Here is a 23,889-nt window from a genome sequence, read left to right as displayed (position 1 = left end):
AAATATATATTTTTAAAAAAGTAAGTTTTTTTAAAATATCAAACTTGTGAAAAATGTCATTTCAAACGCGCCCCAAAATGGCTCTCAAGTAGATAGCTATCACTCCAAATGCATATTAGCATATTAGTCCTCAATCTTCAAAATCTTGCAGACTGACACCGACTCAACTGGCCATCTTTCAGCCCAATTGGAGAACGCTGAGTTCAATAAATAGAACAAGAGCGAGCCTCCAAGGGTCAAATTGAGCGAAGAATTCTATCCACACGGGACAAAAATCATACTTCAGGTGGATGGATTAATCCTAAGATGAGCATTATTTTGAAATTGAAGCTAGCAATCCTTGCAGCTCACTCTTTATCCCATGAAACAGTAGAAGAACCATCCCTGCATGCAATCCATAATCATGATGGAATCAAGGGAATGTTTGAGAGTATAATAATAATAATATTTTATTTTTAAAAAAATTATTTTTAACATTTATTTTTACATTTTATTTTGCGAAAGATACTGCCAGCAAAGACATTAATTTGGCAAGCGGGGGCAACACTCACATATGAACATTTGTTTGTAGAAAGCATTCACTTATGTTTCTGCATGAAGAACACGCACAAGCACTACAGAGATGCTTTAACTTTAATTATCTGCCATACCACTAGAACTATTGCCTGTTGAGAATTCTTTTTGCCAACTATCAGCTACACAATTCGTTTACTCATTGGTTGGCAGGAGTAAAGATTTAAGGTGCTCAAATCTGATACACATGTGACATGAGCCATTTTCAGGAAAAGCAAGCAACTCTACAAATGGCTAGCTATTACCCCCACAGGAAAAAGGGCATCCAAAATGCTACACCATTAGAAGGATTCACTACTAAGGAAAAGCTTTGTCTTGGAGAAGTTGGTTAATTTTCTCCAGAACTCGATCGAGTCTTCTCTCTTCTTCTTCCTTGCATTCTAGCATCTTCTTGTGGCGTTCTAGAATTACTTGAACAAACTCTTGCTCTAAAGCAGTAGAAGGAAGCTTATTCAACTCTCCCAGCCTGTTATCTTGATCCGGTTCTGGCTTCGACAATGTTTCAATCTCTGGGGTCATTCCTTCTATCTGATTTCCTCTCGTATCCAGTTCTGCTTCCCTGTCCTTCCTTCTTTCTGCAGCTTGCAATTCTCTCTCCAGACTTGCTGTCCTTGTTGAGATCACACTCTTCTCTGCCAACGTAATTTCTAACTGTTTTTTCATCTTGTACCCTACCACTACCAATTCCGACCTTAAGAATCTACAGTCAAAACCTTGCTTCTCCAAATTTTTTATCACCTTTACTAATGACTCCACACGTTCGGGTGCAACGCTTTTGTCTATCAAAACTATGTCCCTCACCTCAAAGAGGAAAAGCCAATACTGACAATATAAGAATTCATTTTGCTCTGATTTGTTAGGAAATTCAAGAATCACCTTCGGATCTTGAGGAAACACTCTAAAAATGTGGGGATAACACTTCTCCATCAACTCCTTCACTGGCATTTTTTCACTCCTCTGCATTGGTACAGGTTCCAATTTGTTATCTTCCTTCAGCTGCATTAGGTACGCATGCACTTCCATGGGGTTCTCTGGATCAATTTGGACATGTACTTTCTGTTTCTTTGCTGGTGGATTTGATAACGTGTCCTCTCCTTCCTTCACCTGCATTACAATTCCAAAATTCAAACTGCCGACACAAGCAAAACTTCATACTTAGCTAATCTATGTGTCTTCTTTGCACGGTAGCAATACTGAAGCAGGATTGTGAGTTCTTCTGTGTACTTGTCCTTTTAGATTTAAGGTTTCAACATAACTTTTCCCATTCTTGATTAGAAATCAAGATATTCAGGTAGTGGTATTTATTTAACTGTAACATTGTCTATTGTATAAATGATTTTCTCTTGATACTATTGAATTATTAATTTTTTTGAAAAAAACAAAATTCTAATCATATTCGGCCAAAACATGATGGAATTGACTGTGTTTGCATTGATGTCAAAACCAGCGTATTGATATTTCTCTTTTTTATGAATTATATATTTATGGTAAAATGTAACAAACTCCTCTCGAACTATTGGTCACAGCTAGCAGTGGGAAATTAATAAAGTCCTTCTGTTAAGGAAATCTAGGTTTCCATCCAATTGGTGTTAACTCAAATAAATTTATTTACTGGAAATGTTAATTATATTTATTTTGACCACAAAAACCCTTCCATATCTTATCAATCATTAAATTTTACCAAAATTGTTCAAATCAGTGCTTGTCCAGTGTCCACCACGGGGTAATATGGTTGATACTGCACGCACATGCATTTCACATGTTTTGAGTTAACATCTAGGTTTAGTAACTTCATTCCTAATTATGTTTAGGACTAGTGGCATCAAAATAATTTGTTCAAGGGTTTGACAATTTTCCCTATATCTTATACTATAATTTTCTCCCAATTTTGTTTGGAATTATCAAATTTGTTTATTTTTAAATAATCATCATAGAGATTATAATTTTGCTAAATAATTAGAAACAGTTTCTACATGTTAAAATTTAGTGTTTAATTTTATTGCACATAATTATAGTTGGTTTTTTTAAAAAATGTTTGGTAAAAAAATTCATTAAGTGTTGATAAAATCCATCCTAGAACTAAGCTCAAATATTCATTTCTTTCTAGGTGATATAACAATTCTTTGTTCATCTTTTATTCTACCTTAAAGTATATGTATTTATAAATGTATATTGCATCTTAATATTGGATTTTTGATGTTAATTAAATAATTAATGTTTAATTGTCTATAGTATAATATTCAACAAAGATTAACAATCGATTTTGAGATTACTATGGGTAATGTTTATAATAGCATAGGGTTAAAACTAAGGTGTAAGGTAGAATTGTGGCTTTTGTTGGTGGAAGCGACCAAATTTATTCATCAAGTTGTGTCAAAAGGGGGGAATGATCTATATTTCAAGCTAGACTATTTAGTAAAATTGAAGCTTGTATAAACTTAGTCCAAGAAATTGTAAGGATCTTTAGTGAGCTATTTTTCACTTTGTTGAAGGTTGGATAATTGTAAATTTGGATCTCTTTTGGTTTCATCTATAAATGTGTCGAATATATAGTGCAAGGTAGTTCCTCTAACAAAATTTTACGTGAAGTTAGAATTTGGGATGGACACTCTCCACAAATATACGACCACATGTCATTCCTATATATGCATAATGAAAACAACACAAAGATACCTGTATCAATCTGCACAACATGCAGGTATGCAAGATCCTATAGTACATAAAACAAACAAAACCAACCAGACCACCTCTTGCAAGCAGGAAACACGACTTTTTGATGAGAAGGGAGTTCTTTCTAGCATTATCTAGAAAATTAGATAGCCACATTTACCTACCTGTTCACTTTACCTCCAAAACATACTTTTTTATTTTGAATAATAATAGTAACTGTCAGTAGTGACCTATCAAAGTAGAATTATCGAGTATGATATTTTTATAATTGAAATCAGGTTGAGAAAATAGTAATTCTACACAACAGTTTTGCCATATAAGATATGCCCCAAAAGCAATTTACCAGCTCATAGAATTCTATAAGACAACCCAATTTTCAGTTTTTTAAATAGTAGAAGAACAGTTTAATGCATCATCCATAAAAGCATGCCTGTCTAAGATGGTTGGTTTTTCCAGTCCCTTGCAATATATCACAAATTAAGAGGGTAAGTTTTTGAAATGAAATTAAATATACCAGATGTGATAATCTTGTGCTTTACAGAATTTTTGTTGAAAGGTTATGATCAGGGCATAACATTCAAGTGCATTTTCACTCCTAAGCGATTTCAGCATCTACAGATAAATCAATTTTAAGGATTCCATTTCTTTCTGTTCATTTCTCCCTGGAGTTATACAATCCACAAGGAAGCAGTAACTCGACAGATGAATCTAATATTATTGGGGTTTACCAATCATATGCTAAGGCATTCATTTTCTAAGACAGCAAAGGAATGTTCTTGAAGTAAAATCTATAAAAGTAATGCATCCCACCTGATAATATCATTAAGCTCACAAAGATAGTGCAGAAGAAGTAACTATCACAAAATAGTATATTCATGAGAAGGAAACTCTAAGACATCCAACTTACTTCAACAGGTTGGTTGAGAGTAATTGAGGGTATGTGACGCATGTTAGCAGATTTGCCACTGCGCTCGGGATATTTAGGAACTTGGGCATCAGGAACACTAGGAAGTGTAGCTGAAGATGAACCTCTTCCTACAAACCCTGTTATATTTAATCAAGTACTTAATTAGTGGTGAAAATTTAGAAATCACGATGATAATAATGGTGGGAGGCAACAATTCTATCATATCAAATAAATTATTTGATATCTTCGTCAAGCAATCAACATAAACAAATAAACAAAATCTAATACACGAAACCAATAGATATTTACTTCACTAGCACAAAACCACCATTTTTCATTCAACTTAAAAGATAAATTCCCATTTGGAAGTATGTAGAGGTTACGGTTGAGTATACCAGTAGGACGTCCTATAAGTTTGCGTCTTCGTATGCTCACCATCTCCACATCCACTCCTCCTATAACAAGGCATAAAGGTGCAGTTAATGGCTCCAAACAGTGAACGACTACCATCTTTATTCTTAAACAAAAAGGGCAAATCATTTATGATATAATTAATTTATAACTACCATAAGAAATATAACCACAACGAATGAAAAATAAGAAATGATCGTTTACAACATAAAAAACTCTTAAATTGCGGAGGAAAAAAAAAAAGGGAAAAAGAAATGGAGCATTAAGCATTTGATTAATGACCAAGGAACACAGTATTCACAAAGAAATGGCAGCAGTCGCTAGCATATAACACAATTAATCATCTAAACTTAAGCCAAGCAGCCAATGCCATTCGAATAATCAAATATATGCAGTTCAGTCAGATAAGACTGCAAAAATTAGGCCACTAAGCAGTCATTAATAGAACTAACTTGCCTAACAAGCATTCACGAGGTTGAATATTCTTTCAGAATCCCAAGTTAGAAGAAATTATTAATAAATCAGGAAAAGGAGCAACAAAAGCTTAGACCATAACATGAATCTAAACGAAAAAATAATGATAAAAATGAGTCACCGGCAACGATGCAATATTTCATAATGTAAGCAAGAAAGCTACCATAACCAAGAAGGGTCAAGCAATAGTTGCATCCATGTTCAAGATTCGAGAAAATACAACATGGGGAAGCAAAAAAATAGAAAATTAAGAGAAACCCACATTAAAAAAAAAATCCCATTTTTTACAATTAAAAAAAAAAGATCAAAAAATAATCACCGCCCACAACTTTGCAAGACAAGCAAGGGGGAGAGCATGCAACCTTTCAACACAAAAAGAGAAAGAAAGGGTGTTGGGTAAAACCTGAGACAAACTGAATGCGATTGTGGCAGCGTAGAAGCCGAGGAGCATTACCTCCGTCCGGTCTACAGTAGTGTAAAGCGAACTGACGCTTGGATTTCAATCACCTACTACATTGAACTCCCTGACGCTTTTCAACGGGAGCATTCCTGGGCTGGGTGGGGTGTTCTAGTCCTGGCCTAAGCTAGTAGTGATCTTAGAGTAAGCCCATGTACATATAGGCTTTAAATTTGTCCAGGGTAAGCTCAATTGTTAATTGTTTTGATAAAGGTTATTCATCTTTCAAAATTTGTAATCCAACTATTTAATTTAGTCTATTTATACCATTAATGTAGTTGTTTGAATGTTATTTTATATTAAAAAAATATAACAAAAAGATATAAAATAAATAAATATTTTTTAAAAATTATATTATTTCGATGTAAATATTATTTGGACATGTAAGTTAATATATGTGTTGGAAAGGTTCGAGGAAACAGTTTTGACATAAAAAGCTTTTTCAAATATAACACAACCAATGGAAAATTGTAGATGAAAACTGTGATATTTAAAAGAAGACATTTTTATATAAAAAATGACCAGTGCTGTTTAAAAAAAAACCGCAGTTTCCACATGTAATTTGTTTAAATAATATAGTTCTCACTTGCAATTTTAAAAAAAACCCGCTTGTGGAAATTACGGTTTTTTTTATTATTTTATTTTTAAAAAAAATATTTTTTCTAGTTTTTCATTTTAAAAAAAAAAAATGTGTTATTTTTTTAATCTAAATTTGTTTCAAGATTGTATCTATCTCTTAGCACATTATTAAATATATATTTTTTAAATCAGAACTAGAATTATTTTCTCGAAACATTTTTTTTTTTTAGCCGCAGCAGTAAAAGCTACTGCAATGCCGAGCAAACACTAACCCGGCAACTCTCCCTCCACATAGAGGCAGGTTTGTTTGTCTTTTTCTACTTCTCCCTTCTCTCCCCGTCTCACCCTCGTTGGAAAATGTCTCCTGTGAGCTTAAATCGCCTCCTCTCCTCCACTCTCAAGAAACCCAGACTTGTCTTCTATCCACTCCCACCTCCATCCACTCTTCAAATCACCGACCCTTCACTCTATCACCGGCACCGCCCATTCTCCGAAAACCCTCAATCCCAACCGCCCGAAATCCCATTCCTCAAAACCCCAACTCGAACCCCACTCGAAACCCAATTCGAAACATGGACCCAAAACCTCAAACCGGGTTTCACCCCAACCGATGTCGATACAGCCATCCGGGCCCAGTCCGACCCGGATCTCGCTCTCGACATCTTCCGTTGGACGGCGCAGCAACGTAATTACAAGCACAATCACATCACCTACCTGACCGTGATCAAAATCCTGATCAGCGGCAGGCGATACCGCCAGGCAGAGACTCTAATCGAAGAGGTGATTGCTGGTGCTTGCGAGATTAGTGTTCCTCTCTATAATTCGATGATTCGCTTCTGCTGCGGCCGTAAGTTGTTGTTTAATCGCGCCTTTGATATCTATAAGAAAATGTTGAAATCGGAGGATTGTAAGCCCACATTGGATACTTACACGTTGTTGTTTAATTCATTGCTTAGGAGATTCAATAAGTTGAATGTTTGTTATGTGTATTTGCATGCGGTGAAATCGTTGACGAAGCAAATGAAGGCGTCAGGTGTGATACCGGATACTTTTGTTCTCAATATGATCATCAAAGCTTATGCTAAGTGTTTGGAAGTAGATGAGGCTGTGAGGGTTTTTCGCGAAATGGGGTTGTATGGTTGTGAGGCTAATGCTTATAGCTATAGTTATTTAGTAAAGGGACTGTGTGGAAAGGGGAGAAGTGGGCAGGGTTTAGGGTTTTACAAAGAAATGAAGGGTAAGGGGTTGGTGCCCAGCGGGAGTACTTATATGATTTTGATCTGTAGTCTTGGGATGGAGCGGAGGTTCGAGGAAGCAATTGGGGTTGTGTTTGACATGTTGGGGGATTCAATGTCGCCTGATCTGTTGACTTATAGGACGGTGTTGGAAGGGTTGTGTAGGGAGGGAATGGTTGATAAGGCTTTTGAGTTATTAGAGGAGTGGAGGAAGAAGGATGGATTCATGGGTGAGAAGAATTACAAGAGTTTGTTAAATGGATTGCATTTTGTAAGTCGGCAGTAGACTCCGTGCTCGCAACTTTGTTGGATGTGAATTCCTCATTAAATCGGAGGCAATTGTCTGCTTGAAGATGGAATTATGAGCTGCAGTCATCCATACTTACAATATGATTGCTTGAAGCAGATTGGATACTGTATTCCGAGCATCTTGCTCAAAGTTACTGGATGTGCGTGGTGATAGTGCTGCAGCCAGTGCAGGAGAAGAGGTTGCTGTTGCTTCTGCCTTTCAGGAAAGAGATAATACTATTTTTCCCATGATGAATGTAGACTGTCTGACCACTTAGAAAACATGACAATAAAGTGACAATAAAATGGAATTATGGCTTAGTCTCGTGTAGAAAATCATATATCATGGACATGAACTTCTTTTGCTTCAGTAATGGAAGGCATTGTAAGTGGAACTCAAGTTCTTGCTTCAAAACTAACTAGATTGTAGAATTTGTTTAACACATTCAGCAGACATCCTTTGTTTTCTCTTTGTTGTAACAGTATAATTGGATTGATGGTTTCGGATTGAACAAAACTGACATTGCATATCCGCTAAAATCCCTCCTCATCTCCGATTTTGTGCATGGATTGATGTATTTGGATTGAAGTTGTAACTGGATTTGGTAGGGCAGTTCACGATATGCCAATTCTCTAGTCCTGTAGCAGCTGACATCTTCTTACCGGCATGTAGATGCACAAAGTTTGGAAAGAAGCCAAATGGTTCAAATATAAGTTTATCTATATACCTTGCCCCATAGATGCCTTGATCGTAGGTTGTGCAATTGGGTGTAAATGTTAAATAAAAAATCTCAAGTGATGACTCCAAGCAGAAACGTTGTGATGCTTCTCCATTAATTTTGTAAACTGGTATAATAATACACTCACGTTGTTACTGGTAGTTTTGATAGATATATATATAAGGATAGTTAAAAATGTTTTCTTTTGTAATTTATATGCAATATTTTTTAAAAATTTAAAATTAATGATACTTGTTTAATAACTAAATTTTTAGTTTCAATTATATTTGGTTAGGGTTTTTTTCTTCCTTTCAAGGTAGTTATTGGTTGACAAGATATTAAGATGATGAGACAAAGGCTCTATTTTTTTTTTGTTTTTGCAGTTTGAAAGTGTGTATATATGTATATATATTAAAATTTTAGGAGGGTATTTAGATTATTTTGATATGCTAAAATAAAAAAAAAATTAAAAAAAAAAATATTATTTACATTTATAAATAAAAAACATTTTAAAAAGCAACAAATATTATTTTTACCTAGAAAAAAAATTACTTTTACTAAACAAGCTCAAAGAATCATGTCTATTTTATTTTAAGATTACAAAAATTCACTTTCCATGTACATTTATTTTAAATTCCAATCTCCAACTTTTCAACCAATGTTTTTGTTTCTCGTGTTTTATATTCTAAATATTAGAAAAAAGCTGAAGATTTTTTTAAAATAAAAGGATATCATTTCAGTTTTTTATTTTTTATTTTTTTTAATCGTATCTAAATCAACGTGAATCTATAATGGATCCATGTTGACTTCCAACCCATATGTCGATTAAAACACCCACAATCTAGGCCCAGGTCCAGGCCTAGGCCCGTGTCGTTCAGGCTGGGTCCGGGTCTGATAAATATGGTTCGTGCACCTCTTCCATGTTATATAACGAATCTCAGTCTCCTACTGGGTGTCAAACAGAAGACACCACACAGTGAGAGAGACTGCAATTTGCAAAGATGGGCTTCAACTGCGCATCCAAGGCGACCGCGATATTCCTTTTGCTATCAGTATCAGCGCTGGGTAATTATCTGTGAGATTTATTTAGATCCAATCATTAGCAGCTTTCTTCCTTTTGATCTATAAATTCTCACTCTCGTCTCTCGTCTCTCGCAGTTTGCGCTAAGAAATCCGGCGATGTCAAGGAATTGCAGATCGGCGTGAAGGTAACCAATCATCCGTCTCTGACTAATTCTGTTGCTTCCACTGATTTTTCTTCTAGGGTTTTAAATATAAGAAGAAAAACCTTGAGACTTACAGAGGTCCCACTAATATAGCATTTCAAGTGTATTATTTGAGTTTTTTCTTGTCATATTTTCTTATATTTTGAATTTCTTTTTTTATATATATTATTTCAGTACAAGCCCGAAACTTGTGAGGTTCAGGCTCACAAGGGAGATAGCATCAAAGTACACTATCGAGTAAGTCGGATCGCAGTTTTTGTTTGATATTTAACCTATTTATTCATTAGACCTTCCATTATTGAGTGCAGCAATGAAGTTGTAAAATATTAACAATAAGTATATAGTCCACGTTGTGTTGTGATATTTGTTGAATTGGAATTCGTTCTAGCTTCGTTTAGGTTTGCATTTTTTCGGGAGGATTTGGTGATATGCATCTTGCATAGTGTAGATTAGTAATTTGAACATAATTTTTAAACCGTTTAACCACTATATAAACAGTTTGCGTGTTATTTTCAAAGCATTTTTAAGAATGATTGAATTTCAGAAAATATTACAACAAAGTTTTTTCTACAATTGAGGATTGTAACCTTAGGACTTGAGAAACCCTAATTTTTTCTTTTGTTATACGTTGTGTTGATTGATATTAGACTGTGTTGGCATTTGTGAAGGGATTGCTAATTTTAGAAATTTTAGATTCGGTGACTAGTCGTATACTTTTGTCGTGTCTTCTATCGATGATATATAATTGGCTTTGTCTATGGCTGTTTATGTATTTTTGGAGCTTAGGTCTCATTATGTCTCCTAAGGGTTGCAAAGTATGTGCTTGGTATGCCCTTTTTAAATGTAGATTTTTCCTAGTATTTGTACTTCATTTCATCTGTATGTCATCCAACTCTAAAGTATACAACACAAGGACGGACCCTGAGTGCATAGGATAGGCACCTGTTAATTGGACATGTAGACAAGCATAGCCCCATCTTAGGGGATGATGGGCACCACTTTGGAGAAACACTGGCATGGAAAAAGAAGTCTAATGGCGCCTGTGACTTATGGTCCCCCAAAATGATTGAACAAGCCTAAATGCATAGGATAGATGATTGTTAGTTCTGTTTATTTTTTCTTTTTTGATTTCTTTGAGTTCGGTTTCTTAATTCCACCTATCAATTCTTTTGCTGATATCATAGGTTTTTTTCTGCACAGGGAAAACTCACCGATGGAACAGTATTCGACTCCAGCTTTGAAAGGGGTGATCCTATTGCATTTGAGCTCGGCAGTGGTCAAGTTATCAAAGGTCTGAGCTACATTAACAACCATTGCTTTAATCAATCTTTTGGTTTCATTCTTCATATATATATGTGTGTGTGTGTGTGTGTGTGTGGTTTGCATGGAAATTATTTAGGCTAACATAAAATCCATCCACTGCAGGATGGGACCAAGGACTGCTGGGAGCGTGTGTAGGTGAGAAGCGAAAATTGAAAATACCTGCAAAACTTGGTTATGGGGAGCAGGGATCCCCTCCTACCATTCCAGGTAATATATTATTTCCCACTCTCTTATTGAAACCCGTCATACTGTTTTCATTAGTGAGATGCTGAGGTATCTATGCCAAGTTGGTGTTTAGCTGACTTTTCAAACTAGGATAATCTATGATATTGCTGAGAATCTTTTGTTTGGTTCTATTTGATTAAACTATCTTGACACACACACACACAGATTTAACTTTACTGTTTCGTTACTTGGAATCGTGATCGGCATACAGTAATATGTGGTGGTTATATGAAAATTTCAGGTGGAGCGACACTAATATTTGACACTGAGCTTGTCGAGGTGAATGGGAAAACATCAAGTGGAGGGGGAGCTAGCGATAGTGAGCTTTAGTCAGTATTCTGTGCAATGGCTTTCGCCATGGTTACTTGTCACAGTTTTTAGTAGCTCTTGCGGCCAAGCCAAAAAAAAAAACGTTGGAATTGATACTAGTCAAACCGGAAAACATTGAGATAATTTGCTGGCTACATTTAATAAATGTGGTTTTATTTGCTTATTTTATCAACCTACCATTTTGTCTCTTAATTTTTAAAAGTTGGCCAATATCTCAATATTTTTGAACATTTTACTCGATTAAGACCCATTGATGCATACTTCAAGCTTCAAAAGGTCCAAAACGAAAGTTCCTTTCACATTTTCACAACAATCAAACAGTATAAATCACACATTAATCACCGTGGCCTTGTTAGACTCTCAGTAATAAAGAAAGTGGAGTTAGTAACATTAACACAACAGATCGACTTCAATAGTTGGGCAACCTAAGTAACCAAATACAACAAGCAACCTTAAGCAAACAAGCACTACAAAACACCAACAAGAAACACATGTAAGCATAATATATTTTTTAATGTCATAAGCTATAATTATTTTAATGTTATGAGCTATAATTCTTAGATTACATGGAAATTTGTCTAAAACAACATTTTAGATTCCTTGATTATGATCGACAAGAAACCATAAAAGCTCGAAACCATAGAAGCTCAAGAAGGTTTCTTTAATTCTTTAAATCCTTAGATTCATCACGACCACAAAAAACTAGTCATTTAAACAAACAAAAAAAAATGAATAGAATCCTTTGATTCAGAACTTGTTGATACGGTAAAAAATTCAAGTTAATTTTAGATAAAAGCCAACTTTTAATTTGTTTATTTTTTATTAAAAAAAATATATTATTTTAATGATTCTTTAAAAAAAATGAGAGGCCAACTTTCTTAATCCGTGATCAAGTCTTTATTCTGAGTTGATATCGATTCAGGATTTACAACTATGGTTTATAACTGGTCTACAAGTAATTGAATAAACCTTAGCTTCAAACCAAAAGAAAAAAAAAAAATCCAATTACCTCTGGGGATCACCGCTGATTTCTCGATCTTTCCCCATCACTCCCAAGACTCAATGCAACAAGACCCCCGATGCAATCCCAGCCGTCAACTAAACCAACCGGAAATTATTACGTGGTCCTTTCACACGTCACCGGAAAAACACCTGTAGCTTTTTTGTTGGTCATTCACACGTCACACGAGAAACACTTATAACTTTTTTGTTTGATGAATCCATGGGTTAAGGCTCTGCATAGTTTTCTTAATATGATTACTCATCAATTAATTTTCTTAATATAAGTACTTCGATCAAAATCTAGACATTAAATATCGACTTAGCTTTGTCACAATGGTGCATTATATTTTTCAAAGATATTTTTTATTTAAAAATTTTTAAAATAGTTTTTTTTTTAATTTTAATTTTTCTTATACTAGTATAATAAAACTATTGAAAAACATTAAATTGATATTTTTTAAAATAAAATATTTTATTATTTTTTTTTAAAAAAAAAGCTATCATACTTATACTCTCAGACAAATTATAAGACTAAAACTCACTGCTCACTTTTTTTAGATTGCTTATTCACACTACATTTCAATTATAAAAATACAACGAACATTAATAATATAGTTTTAATGATAAATTAGAGTCTATTTAGCATAAGTTATGAAAAATAATTTTTAATTTTGAGTTATATTTTTTAAAAGAATAAAATATGACACAAAATAAATTAAAATTATTCTAAGTTATAATTATGTTTCGTCAAAATAGATTAAGGTAATTTTTTTTTATCAAAAAACTACAATATTAGTAGAATCCATAAGTTAAGAGGTGTGAATTTTAACTTTAGATCAAACCAAAATTTTGAATTAATTTTGTAATAAAATTTTAAAGTAAGTAAAAACTTATTTCTAAACAAATATATTTATAATTTTTATACGAGTTAAAAATTAAAAATAACTCATAATGTTTAGAAATGTAGAAACAGTTATTTTTCAAAGTATTTTTTTATTTAAAAATATATCAAAATAATTTTTTATTATTTTTAATATTAATATATCAAAATGATTTTGAAAATATTAAAAAAATTAATTTAAAATAAAAAAAAATTAAAATATTTTTAAAACATAAAAATAAAAATAAACTTAAACTTAAAGCAACAAAAACTTAATCCAACTCCACGAATAAAATGAGAAAAATCAATTTGATAAGTAGCAGTACCATATCACAAAAACTAATTGATGAAGGATCGTATTGAGAAATGTACTTAAGTACAAGGACTCGTGATCTTATAAAAGTAAACTTTGATTTATTTTATTTTATTTTATTTTTCTGGAATCATCTGACCTTCACTAACAAGCTAGCTAAACCCTCGTAGAAGTCTCTAGAACCCATTTCTATCCTTCATATACAAAAGAGAGGCCTTCGGCAGTTTGGCTTCACTCCCTCACTAACTCCAATCACCAGCAAGCAGTTAGGTCTCTTTCTTTCTCCAAATTAAGATCAGAATCACGTTGTTTTACAATTCGCGGCGGCAATGGAAGAAGACTTCGAGCTTCCTACTGGAGACGAGATGATGATGAACAACGGCGACCAGCTTGATCTCCCAGACGAAGGTCCGATGCTGAAGGTAGGTGAAGAGAAGGAGATCGGCAACCAAGGCTTGAAAAAGAAGCTTCTCAAGGAAGGTGAAGGTTGGGACACTCCTGATAACGGCGACGAAGTCGAAGGTATTAATCGAAAGAGATTATCAATTAATATTTCTTTCTTTTCTCTGATTTATAATTTTATTTTATTTATTCTTGGCAGTTCATTACACGGGGACGCTTTTGGACGGAACTCAGTTTGATTCGAGTAGGGATAGAGGGACGCCGTTCAAGTTCACTCTTGGTCAAGGTTAGGGTTTCTTTTCTTTTCTTTTTATGAGAAACGCTATTTGAAATAATTCTTGATCTATTGTGCTGTTTTTTAACTATTTCAATTTCAAATGTGGCTTCCTAATTGTTATCATGCTATGAACCATTTTTTTAGAGATTCGCAATTGTTTCTCGGAAATTTTTATAAAGAAGTGATTAATGAGTGGAAACTGGAATGTTGAAGAATGTTAAGTAAATGGTAGGGGGGATTGAGTGTTGAGAAGAAAAAATGGGCAAATAACTAGGAAGGAGTTAATCCCGATGAGAATCGAGAAGATGGATGCAAAGAGTGGTTGATGTATGAGTAGATTTGATTTGATGGTTATGAAAGACCAATTAGAATGGAAATGGAGTTTTAACATGGTCAGCTGGGAAAAGCGACAAGTCATGAAATCCTAAAGCATCATGGTGTAGAAAAAAGGGCATCGTGTCTGTGGGAGGAGTACTTGGGTGAGGCTAGCGAGGAGGATACCTTAGAGATCAACAGACTTATCAGTATAAAAATAGTGGCTCTGTTTCACAGTATGAAAGAATTCCAAGATGTTCACACACACACATGCTATTTACAAAATTAACGTCAGATCTTAGTGATGAGGAAATCTAGAGGACTGATAGTTGGATCTGACAAGTTATGGAAAGATCAAAATCAGCTTGTAAGGCTTGCATAAGCACCCTAACATGAATAAATTACGGTCAGGAAGATGCTACAAGATCAGTAGCATGTGATGCACTGGAAGCTTTTCTCAAAGAAAATTCACTTGTTGATGGTTGTTTTTTCAGGCTTCGTTGATGTTTATTTAACTAGTCATTTTTTTTTGGAGATTTTTTTATGTATACTCATGGGATTTTATTTTCCCAATGGCATTTGCTAGAACATTTATATACTATATTAATACAGGCCTACAATTGACAAATTTTGCTGTGTTGTTTTCGTTCTTCAGGGTTTTGTAATCATGAAGTCTTGACTGTGTTTTCAGTTTCTTATATCTGTCTAATAGTTGATGCAGACACAGTTTTTAATGTTTTTACCTTTGGTGCTTAGTGGAGAGAGTGATGTCTTGTTTTTGTTTCGGACAAGGAACAAGGATGACTTATTCCATGCGTTTCTTCTTGTTATTCTACAGGCCAAGTGATTAAAGGATGGGACCTAGGTATCAAGACAATGAAGAAAGGTGAAAATGCCCTTTTCACCATTCCTGCTGACTTGGCCTATGGCTCTTCTGGCTCAGCTCCAACTATTCCTCCCAATGCCACACTCCAGTTTGATGTTGAATTGCTGTCCTGGAGCAGCATCAAGGACATCTGTAAGGATGGTGGGATATTTAAGAAGATACTTGTTGAAGGAGAGAAATGGGAGAATCCAAAGGACCTTGACGAAGTGATAGGTAATTTTAACTGTTCAGTACTGATGAATTATTTTGTTATTGTTATTGCAATGACTTTAGAGCATTAACTGCTGTCTTGACTTCTTATTTATACAGTTCGGTATGAAGCTCAACTCGAGGATGGTTCAGTTGTTGCTAGGTCTGACGGAGTAGAGTTTACTGTTAAGGATGGTTAGTTTTGTAAATCCTTTCTTGGTGATGTTATCCACTGCTGTCTATCTCATTGGTGTTCTTAATGTATGGATGTATTATATGCGAGGTCATTTCTGTCCTGCACTGGCAAGAGCTGTGAAGACTATGAAGAAGGGGGAGAAGGTTCTCTTAACAGTGAAGCCACAATGTAAGCTGTCTTCTTGAAGACCTGGTTGGATTTGAACAAATATCTTGGTTTGCAAAATTCTCTTACCATTGTTGTTAAATTTTTAATTTAGATGGATTTGGGGAGAAGGGTAAGCCAGCATCTGGCGATGAAAGTGCTGTTCCACCTAATGCTAATATTCAGATTACTCTGGAGTTGGTTGACTGGAAGACTGTGACGGAGGTAACTGATGACAAGAAGGTTATAAAGAAAATCTTGAAGGAAGGTGATGGATATGAGCGTCCAAATGAGGGGGCTGTTGTAAAAGGTTGGTCTTGAACAACAGGAAAGAAAATGCTTAGCTGCCTTAAATTATAGTGTTCAGACCATATAATGGCTGTGTGAGTTTGTTGCTTGCAGTGAAATTGATTGGGAAGTTGCAAGATGGCACAGTATTTTTTAAGAAGGGACAAGACGACAGTGAGTTGTTTGAGTTCAAGACAGATGAAGGTAAGTTCCATTGTGGTTCTTTCCCCTCTCCCCGCATTCTATGTTTTTTCAAAACTTGTTTGTGACTATTGATGTTTTGACAGAGCAAGTAATTGATGGACTTGATAGAGCTGTGTCTACGATGAAGAAGGGTGAGCTGGCCCTTTTGACCATTGCACCAGAGTATGCATTTGGCTCATCTGAGTCGCAGCAGGAGCTGGCTGTTGTTCCTCCAAACTCTACTGTGTGCTATGAGATAGAGCTGGTTTCCTTCGACAAGGAGAAGGAATCATGGGACATGAATACTGATGAGAAGATTGAAGCTGCTGGCAAAAAGAAGGAAGAGGGGAATGTGTTGTTCAAGGCTGGAAAATATGTGAAGGCATCTAAAAGATATGAGAAGGTATCTTTTGCAAAAAAATTGCTTGGCGTTTACTGAATATTTGGATTTGTGAAATGCTCCTCCTGTGCAGTACGTATTTGAATATTTGATGGGCGTTGTTTCAGGCTGTGAAGTTTATAGAATATGATTCTTCTTTTAGAGAGGAGGAGAAAAAGCAGGCCAAGGCACTGAAGGTTGCCTGCAACCTAAACAACGCTGCCTGCAAACTGAAATTAAAGGATTACAAACAGGCAGAGAAGTTGTGCACCAAGGTTAGAGACGTGAAGTTATTTCTTGGTCCTGTATCTTGATTAAGTCTTGCATCAGTTATGCGGTTGGAGTTCTGATATAGTAACTGTTCAGGTATTAGAGTTGGAGAGTAGAAATGTGAAAGCTCTCTACAGAAGAGCCCAGGCTTATATTCAGCTTGCAGATTTGGATCTGGCTGAGTTTGATATTAAGAAAGCTCTCGAGATTGATCCTGACAACAGGTAGGTCTTGTATTCTGGTTTTTGATTTGTTTCTTCGGAGTCCCTTCCGTGCTGGTTAATCTTACACATCACATTTATCATTTAAAACTAGGGATGTCAAGCTGGAGCACAAAGCTTTGAAAGAAAAGATGAAGGAATACAATAAGAAGGAAGCCAAGTTTTATGGCAACATGTTTGCCAAGATGTCCAAGTTGGGATCTCTTGAATCTAATGTAAGTATGCAGCTTAAACTGATACTTCTAATTGCTACAATGCCCGAGTTCTTTATACAAGTACCGTGTGTTGTTTTGCCTCTACGAGGTATATAGATCAGTATGTTTATTAGAAGCAGAGCCATTTGAATCTGAAGCTGAGCCTATTGAAAAACGAATTATATTTAGTCCCTTAAAAATTTTAATGGTCAGTTGTGATTTTCTTCCCTTTCCAATTATTGATTCACTGTCGACTCCGTGCATACAGAAAGCAGAAGCCAAGGAGGCAGAGCCCATGAGTGTAGACAGCGAGGCATGAGCAGAGAGTGACAAGTTGGCACTGGACTGTTACAACAAGGCAGAGTAAAATTCTAATCATTTTCTTTTAATTAACAATTCAAGGTTTTGCCTTGGTACCTAAGACTGCTTCTGTCTGGTGTTTTTTCCGTTTATGGTAATGGATTTTTATCTGCTACCAGTATAAGATTTCATTAACTATCATTGTAAACAACTTTGCTCCGTTGAGCTTTTCTCGATTTCTCTAGCTGTGCTATTAAAGAAGTTTGGATTTTACATGAGCATGGGCTGCTGATGCCACTCACGTTTCAGTTATACACACACGTAAGGGTAGGAAGATGGTCAAAGTCAACGCAAAATAAAAAAACACAAATACAAGAGAGGCCAGATGTAAATGTGATGTAACACAATATTATTGGCCGTGCCTTTTTCTGTTGCTTGCTTGTCAATGCTATGCCAGCAACGGTTAAAATCTGTTAATGGCGTGGTTTTGCCGCGTTGTTTGAAACATGTGGCAGTGGTTTATAGGGCAGTCAATCTTACATGATTAGTCCGGTGATCCGTGTAAGGTGGGTTGGACTTTAGTTTGATTTGAAAAAAAAAAAAAAAAACTAGCGATAAAATTAGGTCAAGGTAGAGCAGAGCTAGATGTGGAGACGATGGATCTTTTAGATTTTTCTAGATTCGTGTGTCAAATATTAAGGTGGGTAGAGGATTTGGAGGATTCATCACTCAGGAAAATTTTATTTATGATGAGTTGCATCTTATTAGTTTATATTTTCAAAAAAATATACCTACATGGAAAAAAGAAAATTAAATTTAGAACTCGTCAAAAGTGGGTCTATGATGATACTAGTTTTTCATCAACACTATAAAAATACTCACATCGATCAACCCTCGTTTGTTTTCGAGAACCTTTTCTTATGGAATTATAATTTTAAAAATGTACCTCTCAAAGCTGGGATTCCATTCCAGAAGCTTCAACATAAAATAAATTTCACTAAATGATAATATCTTTCGAGTTTACATTTGAAGGTAAACAGTCTATGAAATAGCAATCTTCAAAAAGAATGGGAATGATATATATCGTGACAATCCAATGACGCCCGCTTCATCCATCTTGGCATGCAAGTGCACGTTTCCGTTACACCACGGCACAAAAAGCCACTGAAACGAAGCAAGCAGGGCGGAGAATCGATGCCCTGCACTAATTTTAGAGTGTGTCCCCGTGCCATCCACCACTCTGGGATTACTTTCAATAACCTCCAGCGTTGAGATGACAGGCCACAATAATACAGCGGTCCTTTACTCAAAAAAGAAAAAAAATTTTAAATAAATAAATGAACAGAACACAAATCTTTGCCGAGAACAGACGAGTAAGTTGCTTCAATCAACTGTGAAACAACGTCTACGGTTCTGAACAGTGTAGTATCTAATTTGCTTCAGTCACAGGCTATCATGGGAGAGAGTCATCAATCTTGGATGCCATGATATGACGGTCAACTCACCTGTTCTCCGATCAAGTCAAGACCGACAACCAGAAAACTGATCCCTTGAAATAACAGGAAGTAGAAGTGAATTCCTTGGGCAGATAGCAAGCTTCTCACTGCGGCAGTCAACAGTATCAACGCCAGAGCAAGTTCCTTCCTATACAAACTATTTCTCTTCTTTTTCCCAGTTTTCTTGGTTGTTTCTATCTTGTTCAGCACATCCAGCCCTGATTCCGAGCAAGACCTGTGGAGATTTGTGGTTTCCACCAGGGGGTCAGATTCCCTTTCAGCAAATGCAACTAGGTCTGCCTCTGACGATCTTCCTAATTTCTTTGTGACTACCCACTCGTAAGAACTTCCTAGTCGGAACAATCCGGAGATCATGGCATTGAATTTGGTCACGGACATGGTGTTCTCAAACAGAAGGTATGGGACGATGAATGGGAATGACCGTGGCGCCGGGAGAATATTCAAGATAGACATCAATCCAGGGATATAGCACACAACCCAAGCTGGTAGCTCTGCTTCTGGTAGGAACATGGAAAGTGGGAGAATGATGCAGAAGAGAGTGAAGGAGTAAAAAGGCAGGATAAGCTTCCTTAGTAAGAAGAAAAGAAATATCAAGTTTGCTTTCTTGCCAAAAGACACCTGTAATTTGGAAGGAAATATTTTAGGTTGTTGACACTAAATATACTCGAAAAGATTCATTGCATTAGAAAACTTCCTAGGTAGATAAATCCTGCTTTCAGTACCTTTGCACGAAGCGTGTCGACAAAGCACAAGCGGAACAGCTGCATTGGACCTGAATGCCAGCGATGTTGCTGTTTCTTGTAAGCCTCATAGGACTCTGGAAGTTCACAAAGGCACTGCAGAAAGATAGAATAACACAATTACATTGATTATCCAGCTCAAAATGCACAAGGTGATACAGCGAGTTTTAATACCATGACAAACCTGAACATCATTCAAATATACAAACTTCCATCCACAGAGATGAGCTCGAACAGCAATATCCATGTCCTCAACGGTTGTCCGTTCCAACCAGCCACCACACTCTTCAAGGGCTTTAATCCTCCATACACCAGCAGTTCCATTAAAACCAAAGAAGTTGATGAAAACACCATTCACCTGTTGCTCAACCTCAAAGTGGAACGATAAGTTTATGTTCTGCAGTCTTGTGAGCAAGTTCTCATCCTTGTTTACAAACGCCCACCTTGTCTGGACCAATGCTAGGTCATCCTTCCCCTGCAAATTCAGAAACAATTCACTAAAATCATCGCAATAAAGCAGATTATTCTCTAACAAGAAACACAGTGGCCAAATCTAGAAAGGCATCAGCTTCACAAGGTTACCACTTCCAACCAGCTGGAAGCTCCAGGGCGCCGACATCAAAACTAATCATGTAACTCTGTGCTAAGTGAAATAATAGCAGATATACCAAATCAACGGTGCAAGAGAACTTCAATTGTTATACAGGTTCCAGCAAATTGATCATAACTTTACCTTGAAGTGAGGGATAGTTTTCTTCAAGAAATCAGGTCCTGGCTGAAAATCTGCATCAAATATTGCCACAAACTCATAATCTTTTACATAATCACAACTCATTGCAGATTTCAGGTTTCCTGCCTTGTAGCCTGTGCGTATGAGACGATGCCTATACAATATATGCACACCCCTTTGTTGCCATTTCTGTACTTCTGCCTTGATGAGGAGTTGAGCATCTAATTCATCAGAATCATCCAGAACCTGTATAAGCATTCTCTCCTTTGGCCAGTCCTGGACACAGCATGCTGCAATAGATTGTTGGTAAACCTGTGTGCCAACCAATGATTTTTAGAAATTAATCCTCTAAGTAACGTAAATTCTACGAATAATTACATGGCTAACTAATCCACTAAGGTTCATTTGATAGTGCAGTGAAGTAAGGTTAAAACTGCGTTTTGTTTTAGCTACATTTTTAAAAATATTTGATTAATAAACACATTGTATTTTTATACGAGTACTAGTGAAATTCTTTGCAATGAAAAAGGAAATTCTTTGCAATGAAAGAGCCACAATTTATAGTTTTTCTTATACTTTAATAAATCGTAATCCCAAAAACTATAACAATATCAAACACGTAATAGTATAATCAGCTAGTATGCTTCCCTTTTAAAATGATTTTTAAACTATTTTTTTATTTTAAAAAATATGAATTAAATATTTTTGAGGTAATTTTCAACTATTATAATGCAATAATATCATAAAAATAATAAAATTACTTTAATATATTTTCAATAAAAAGTAATATAAACATACAAAATAACAAATTCAGTAATTTTTTTATTTTTTTTAAAGTTGAGGATTAGAAACCTACATCTGCTTGCTTACCTCCCTTTCATTGCACATTGGAATCTGCACCAAGACCATCGGATAATCCTCCACACTCTCGCTACCATCATACTCCACTGCCGCCACCGGCCGCAGTTTCCAAAACTTGATCCAAAAACACCCTAACATCAACACAACACGATCCACCGACTGTATCAAAAACAAGACAATACACACATTTGTCAAGCTCTGCAGCGGCGGCGCCAAGTAACTAGCTCTTATTTCCAACCACTTTGCATAGACTCTCTCCACGGCAGCCTCCGCCGACTCCACCGACGGGGGACTGAAATGCCATCCCTTGAAATAAGCAACTAACTCGAAACACAATAACAAAATCACCAGAAATAAAAACAGTTTTATGATCCTGTAAAGCCGCCGTGACGAGGCGGAGGAATCGGATGGCGAGTCTGTTGTGTTCGTAGCGATCCTGCGATTGGCTGTTCGGAGGAGGGAAACTGAGCCATTGGTCAGCCACGCGAGGGAGGTTGCGAGTTGTTGGAATTTGAGGAGCCAAAGCCAGGACAGCTGGCGAGCACTACGAGTGTGTCCTTTATCGACGGTTGGATCCGAGATAGGGTTGCGGATCTCGACGGCTAAGAAGGCGGTGCTATCAGGTTTGTCGAGAAAGCCGCGTTGCTTGTTCCACCATTCTTGAAACTCGTGGTTTTGTGCTTGACTACTCATGGATAAAAAGGTTAAAATTTAGCAAACGCAAGAGACTCTACTGGCTACTCCTATATTATAGAAGCTAAGGGAAGGGAAGAGGAAAGGGAGGAAGGCAGAGGAGAAGACAGGCCATGTGATGTGATGTATCTGTGTAGTTTCCTATCCAGATTTTGATCCGCACGCACTAATCACGGAGATGCTCCGGGGGCGGTCTCGACTCGTGTTTTAGACGAAAAAATTTATGGTACTGCCTATTTAATTATTGGATAAAAAATAATTAAAGTGTTTCCAAGTAATTATATAAAAAATAATTATAATATAAACACTATAAAATTTTCAAGTAATTAACGTGTTTTTTTATTAATTTTTCTATTTATGTTTTTAACTTGGTCATTAGTTCTTTATTAGGTTAACTCAATAATTTATATATATAATCTTGATTTTATTAAGAATACAAATTTAATATTATTAATTTTTTTTTATGATGCGATGTGATATTTTTATATTTGAAAAATCTTATATTAGTAAAAGAATTTTTAAAAAAAAAATTAATAATTCTATAAAAAATCATCTCATAAATTAAATTATTCAATTTTCATGTAATTAACCTGGATAACGAACATTAAGAATTTAATCATTTTATAAAAATTAAGTATTGATTTAATTGAATGTATTCAGAGAATACGAGGGTTAATTGAACGAATTTAATGAATGTAAAAACTAATTAATTAAATTAAAAATATAGGGATAGAGTTTAATGATTTACAGGCTAGTAAACTTTCGGATTTTGCCACTTGCTTGTTCATGTGGCGCGTGATGAGATTCGTTATGACATGATGATGATTGATAGTGTGTGTGTGTGTGTGTTTGAATATATATATTATATATAGATAGATAGAAGGCGATAAAAACTTAACGGTGTCTATTTGGAGAGCTTCTCTTGTCTTCGTGTCTTGTCTTGTGTGTTTGACAGAGGAGATCGAATTGGAGAGGAATTTCTAGTTTTAGCATGTTTAGGCTTTTAACCAGTGTTCAGTTACTGAAAAGGTAAAAAGATGAGACAAAAACGTGCTTTAGGATTAGTGTTATTAAAAGGGTTAAATTCGTTCGAGTTTTAAATTAAATAAGATAAAAATTAATTTTATATAACTTTGTTGATTTAACAAATAACTAATACTTAGTTTAACTTGGCTATGTTAAATTATTATCAAACCAAGTTTAAATTTAAATTAGATAAAAATTAATTCATTGTAACTTGATCAACCTATAAATTAATAATCTAATAAAAACTCGATTTAATTTTTTATAAAATAACTAATTTAAATTAATTTATGTTAATTCAAATCTTGAACAAGAATATAAATAAGAACATCATTAATAACTTTGGTTAAAATCTTATATGTAAACTAGAAAGACAAAACTCAGAGTCATGAAATGAATTCAAAGGGTCATTCCAAACAAATAAAAAAAATAAAAACAACATTATTTTTATAACAAAAATTAAAAAAAA

The 23,889-nt window shown here is 35.3% G+C and overlaps 5 protein-coding genes across 5 annotated transcripts; 3 read left to right on the top strand and 2 right to left on the bottom strand.

Annotated features, from left to right (window-relative positions):
* Window positions 1–560: 560 nt before the first annotated feature.
* Window positions 561–5,594, bottom strand: LOC118049940 (uncharacterized). Its single transcript, XM_035060130.2, has 4 exons — window positions 5,439–5,594; window positions 4,546–4,605; window positions 4,151–4,287; window positions 561–1,677 (listed from the first exon to the last, which is right to left on the bottom strand). Exons 2-4 carry the CDS (start codon window positions 4,586–4,588, stop codon window positions 871–873), a joined length of 987 nt encoding a protein of 328 aa, XP_034916021.1. The 5' UTR covers window positions 4,589–4,605; window positions 5,439–5,594; the 3' UTR covers window positions 561–870.
* Window positions 5,595–6,312: 718 nt separating this feature from the next.
* LOC118049941 (pentatricopeptide repeat-containing protein At3g25210, mitochondrial) lies at window positions 6,313–8,111 on the top strand. The gene has a single exon (XM_035060131.2). It carries the CDS (start codon window positions 6,429–6,431, stop codon window positions 7,590–7,592), a length of 1,164 nt encoding a protein of 387 aa, XP_034916022.1. The 5' UTR covers window positions 6,313–6,428; the 3' UTR covers window positions 7,593–8,111.
* Window positions 8,112–9,223: 1,112 nt separating this feature from the next.
* On the top strand, window positions 9,224–11,580 carry LOC118049942 (FK506-binding protein 2). Its single transcript, XM_035060132.2, has 6 exons — window positions 9,224–9,378; window positions 9,472–9,521; window positions 9,714–9,776; window positions 10,740–10,830; window positions 10,965–11,069; window positions 11,329–11,580. Exons 1-6 carry the CDS (start codon window positions 9,315–9,317, stop codon window positions 11,415–11,417), a joined length of 462 nt encoding a protein of 153 aa, XP_034916023.1. The 5' UTR covers window positions 9,224–9,314; the 3' UTR covers window positions 11,418–11,580.
* A 2,175-nt stretch (window positions 11,581–13,755) lies between these two features.
* On the top strand, window positions 13,756–18,131 carry LOC118049944 (peptidyl-prolyl cis-trans isomerase FKBP62). Its single transcript, XM_035060134.2, has 12 exons — window positions 13,756–14,134; window positions 14,214–14,300; window positions 15,445–15,705; window positions 15,802–15,876; window positions 15,965–16,045; window positions 16,137–16,331; window positions 16,424–16,513; window positions 16,597–16,895; window positions 17,000–17,146; window positions 17,238–17,365; window positions 17,457–17,577; window positions 17,825–18,131. Exons 1-12 carry the CDS (start codon window positions 13,942–13,944, stop codon window positions 17,873–17,875), a joined length of 1,728 nt encoding a protein of 575 aa, XP_034916025.1. The 5' UTR covers window positions 13,756–13,941; the 3' UTR covers window positions 17,876–18,131.
* Window positions 18,132–18,822: 691 nt separating this feature from the next.
* Window positions 18,823–22,608, bottom strand: LOC118049943 (probable xyloglucan glycosyltransferase 6). The gene is made up of 5 exons (XM_035060133.2): window positions 21,714–22,608; window positions 20,847–21,155; window positions 20,298–20,588; window positions 20,096–20,209; window positions 18,823–19,991 (listed from the first exon to the last, which is right to left on the bottom strand). The coding sequence occupies exons 1-5, from the start codon at window positions 22,395–22,397 to the stop codon at window positions 19,353–19,355; spliced, it is 2,037 nt and encodes a 678-aa protein (XP_034916024.1). The 5' UTR covers window positions 22,398–22,608; the 3' UTR covers window positions 18,823–19,352.
* Between the last annotated feature and the right edge of the window lie 1,281 nt (window positions 22,609–23,889).

This window comes from Populus alba, chromosome 2 (assembly GCF_005239225.2).
Source record: "Populus alba chromosome 2, ASM523922v2, whole genome shotgun sequence".
NCBI lineage: Eukaryota > Viridiplantae > Streptophyta > Magnoliopsida > Malpighiales > Salicaceae > Populus > Populus alba.
This window is presented reverse-complemented; position numbering and strand designations above follow the sequence as displayed.

Excerpts from the sequence above, each read along its gene's own strand:
- LOC118049940 (XM_035060130.2), bottom strand. The coding sequence starts at position 4,588 with ATGGTGAGCATACGAAGACGCAAACTTATAGGACGTCCTACTG. Across the intron at positions 4,288-4,545 it reads ACTTATAGGACGTCCTACTG|GGTTTGTAGGAAGAGGTTCA; the intron begins GTATACTCAACC and ends TAAATATAACAG. Across the intron at positions 1,678-4,150 it reads CTCTCAACCAACCTGTTGAA|GTGAAGGAAGGAGAGGACAC; the intron begins GTAAGTTGGATG and ends ATTGTAATGCAG.
- LOC118049941 (XM_035060131.2), top strand. The coding sequence starts at position 6,429 with ATGTCTCCTGTGAGCTTAAATCGCCTCCTCTCCTCCACTCTCAAGAAA.
- LOC118049942 (XM_035060132.2), top strand. The coding sequence starts at position 9,315 with ATGGGCTTCAACTGCGCATCCAAGGCGACCGCGATATTCCTTTTGCTA. Across the intron at positions 9,379-9,471 it reads GCTATCAGTATCAGCGCTGG|TTTGCGCTAAGAAATCCGGC; the intron begins GTAATTATCTGT and ends CGTCTCTCGCAG. Across the intron at positions 11,070-11,328 it reads ATCCCCTCCTACCATTCCAG|GTGGAGCGACACTAATATTT; the intron begins GTAATATATTAT and ends TGAAAATTTCAG.
- LOC118049944 (XM_035060134.2), top strand. The coding sequence starts at position 13,942 with ATGGAAGAAGACTTCGAGCTTCCTACTGGAGACGAGATGATGATGAAC. Across the intron at positions 14,135-14,213 it reads TAACGGCGACGAAGTCGAAG|TTCATTACACGGGGACGCTT; the intron begins GTATTAATCGAA and ends TATTCTTGGCAG. Across the intron at positions 15,706-15,801 it reads GGACCTTGACGAAGTGATAG|TTCGGTATGAAGCTCAACTC; the intron begins GTAATTTTAACT and ends TTATTTATACAG.
- LOC118049943 (XM_035060133.2), bottom strand. The coding sequence starts at position 22,397 with ATGAGTAGTCAAGCACAAAACCACGAGTTTCAAGAATGGTGGAACAAG. Across the intron at positions 21,156-21,713 it reads CAATGTGCAATGAAAGGGAG|GTTTACCAACAATCTATTGC; the intron begins GTAAGCAAGCAG and ends GTTGGCACACAG. Across the intron at positions 20,210-20,297 it reads TATATTTGAATGATGTTCAG|TGCCTTTGTGAACTTCCAGA; the intron begins GTTTGTCATGGT and ends ATCTTTCTGCAG.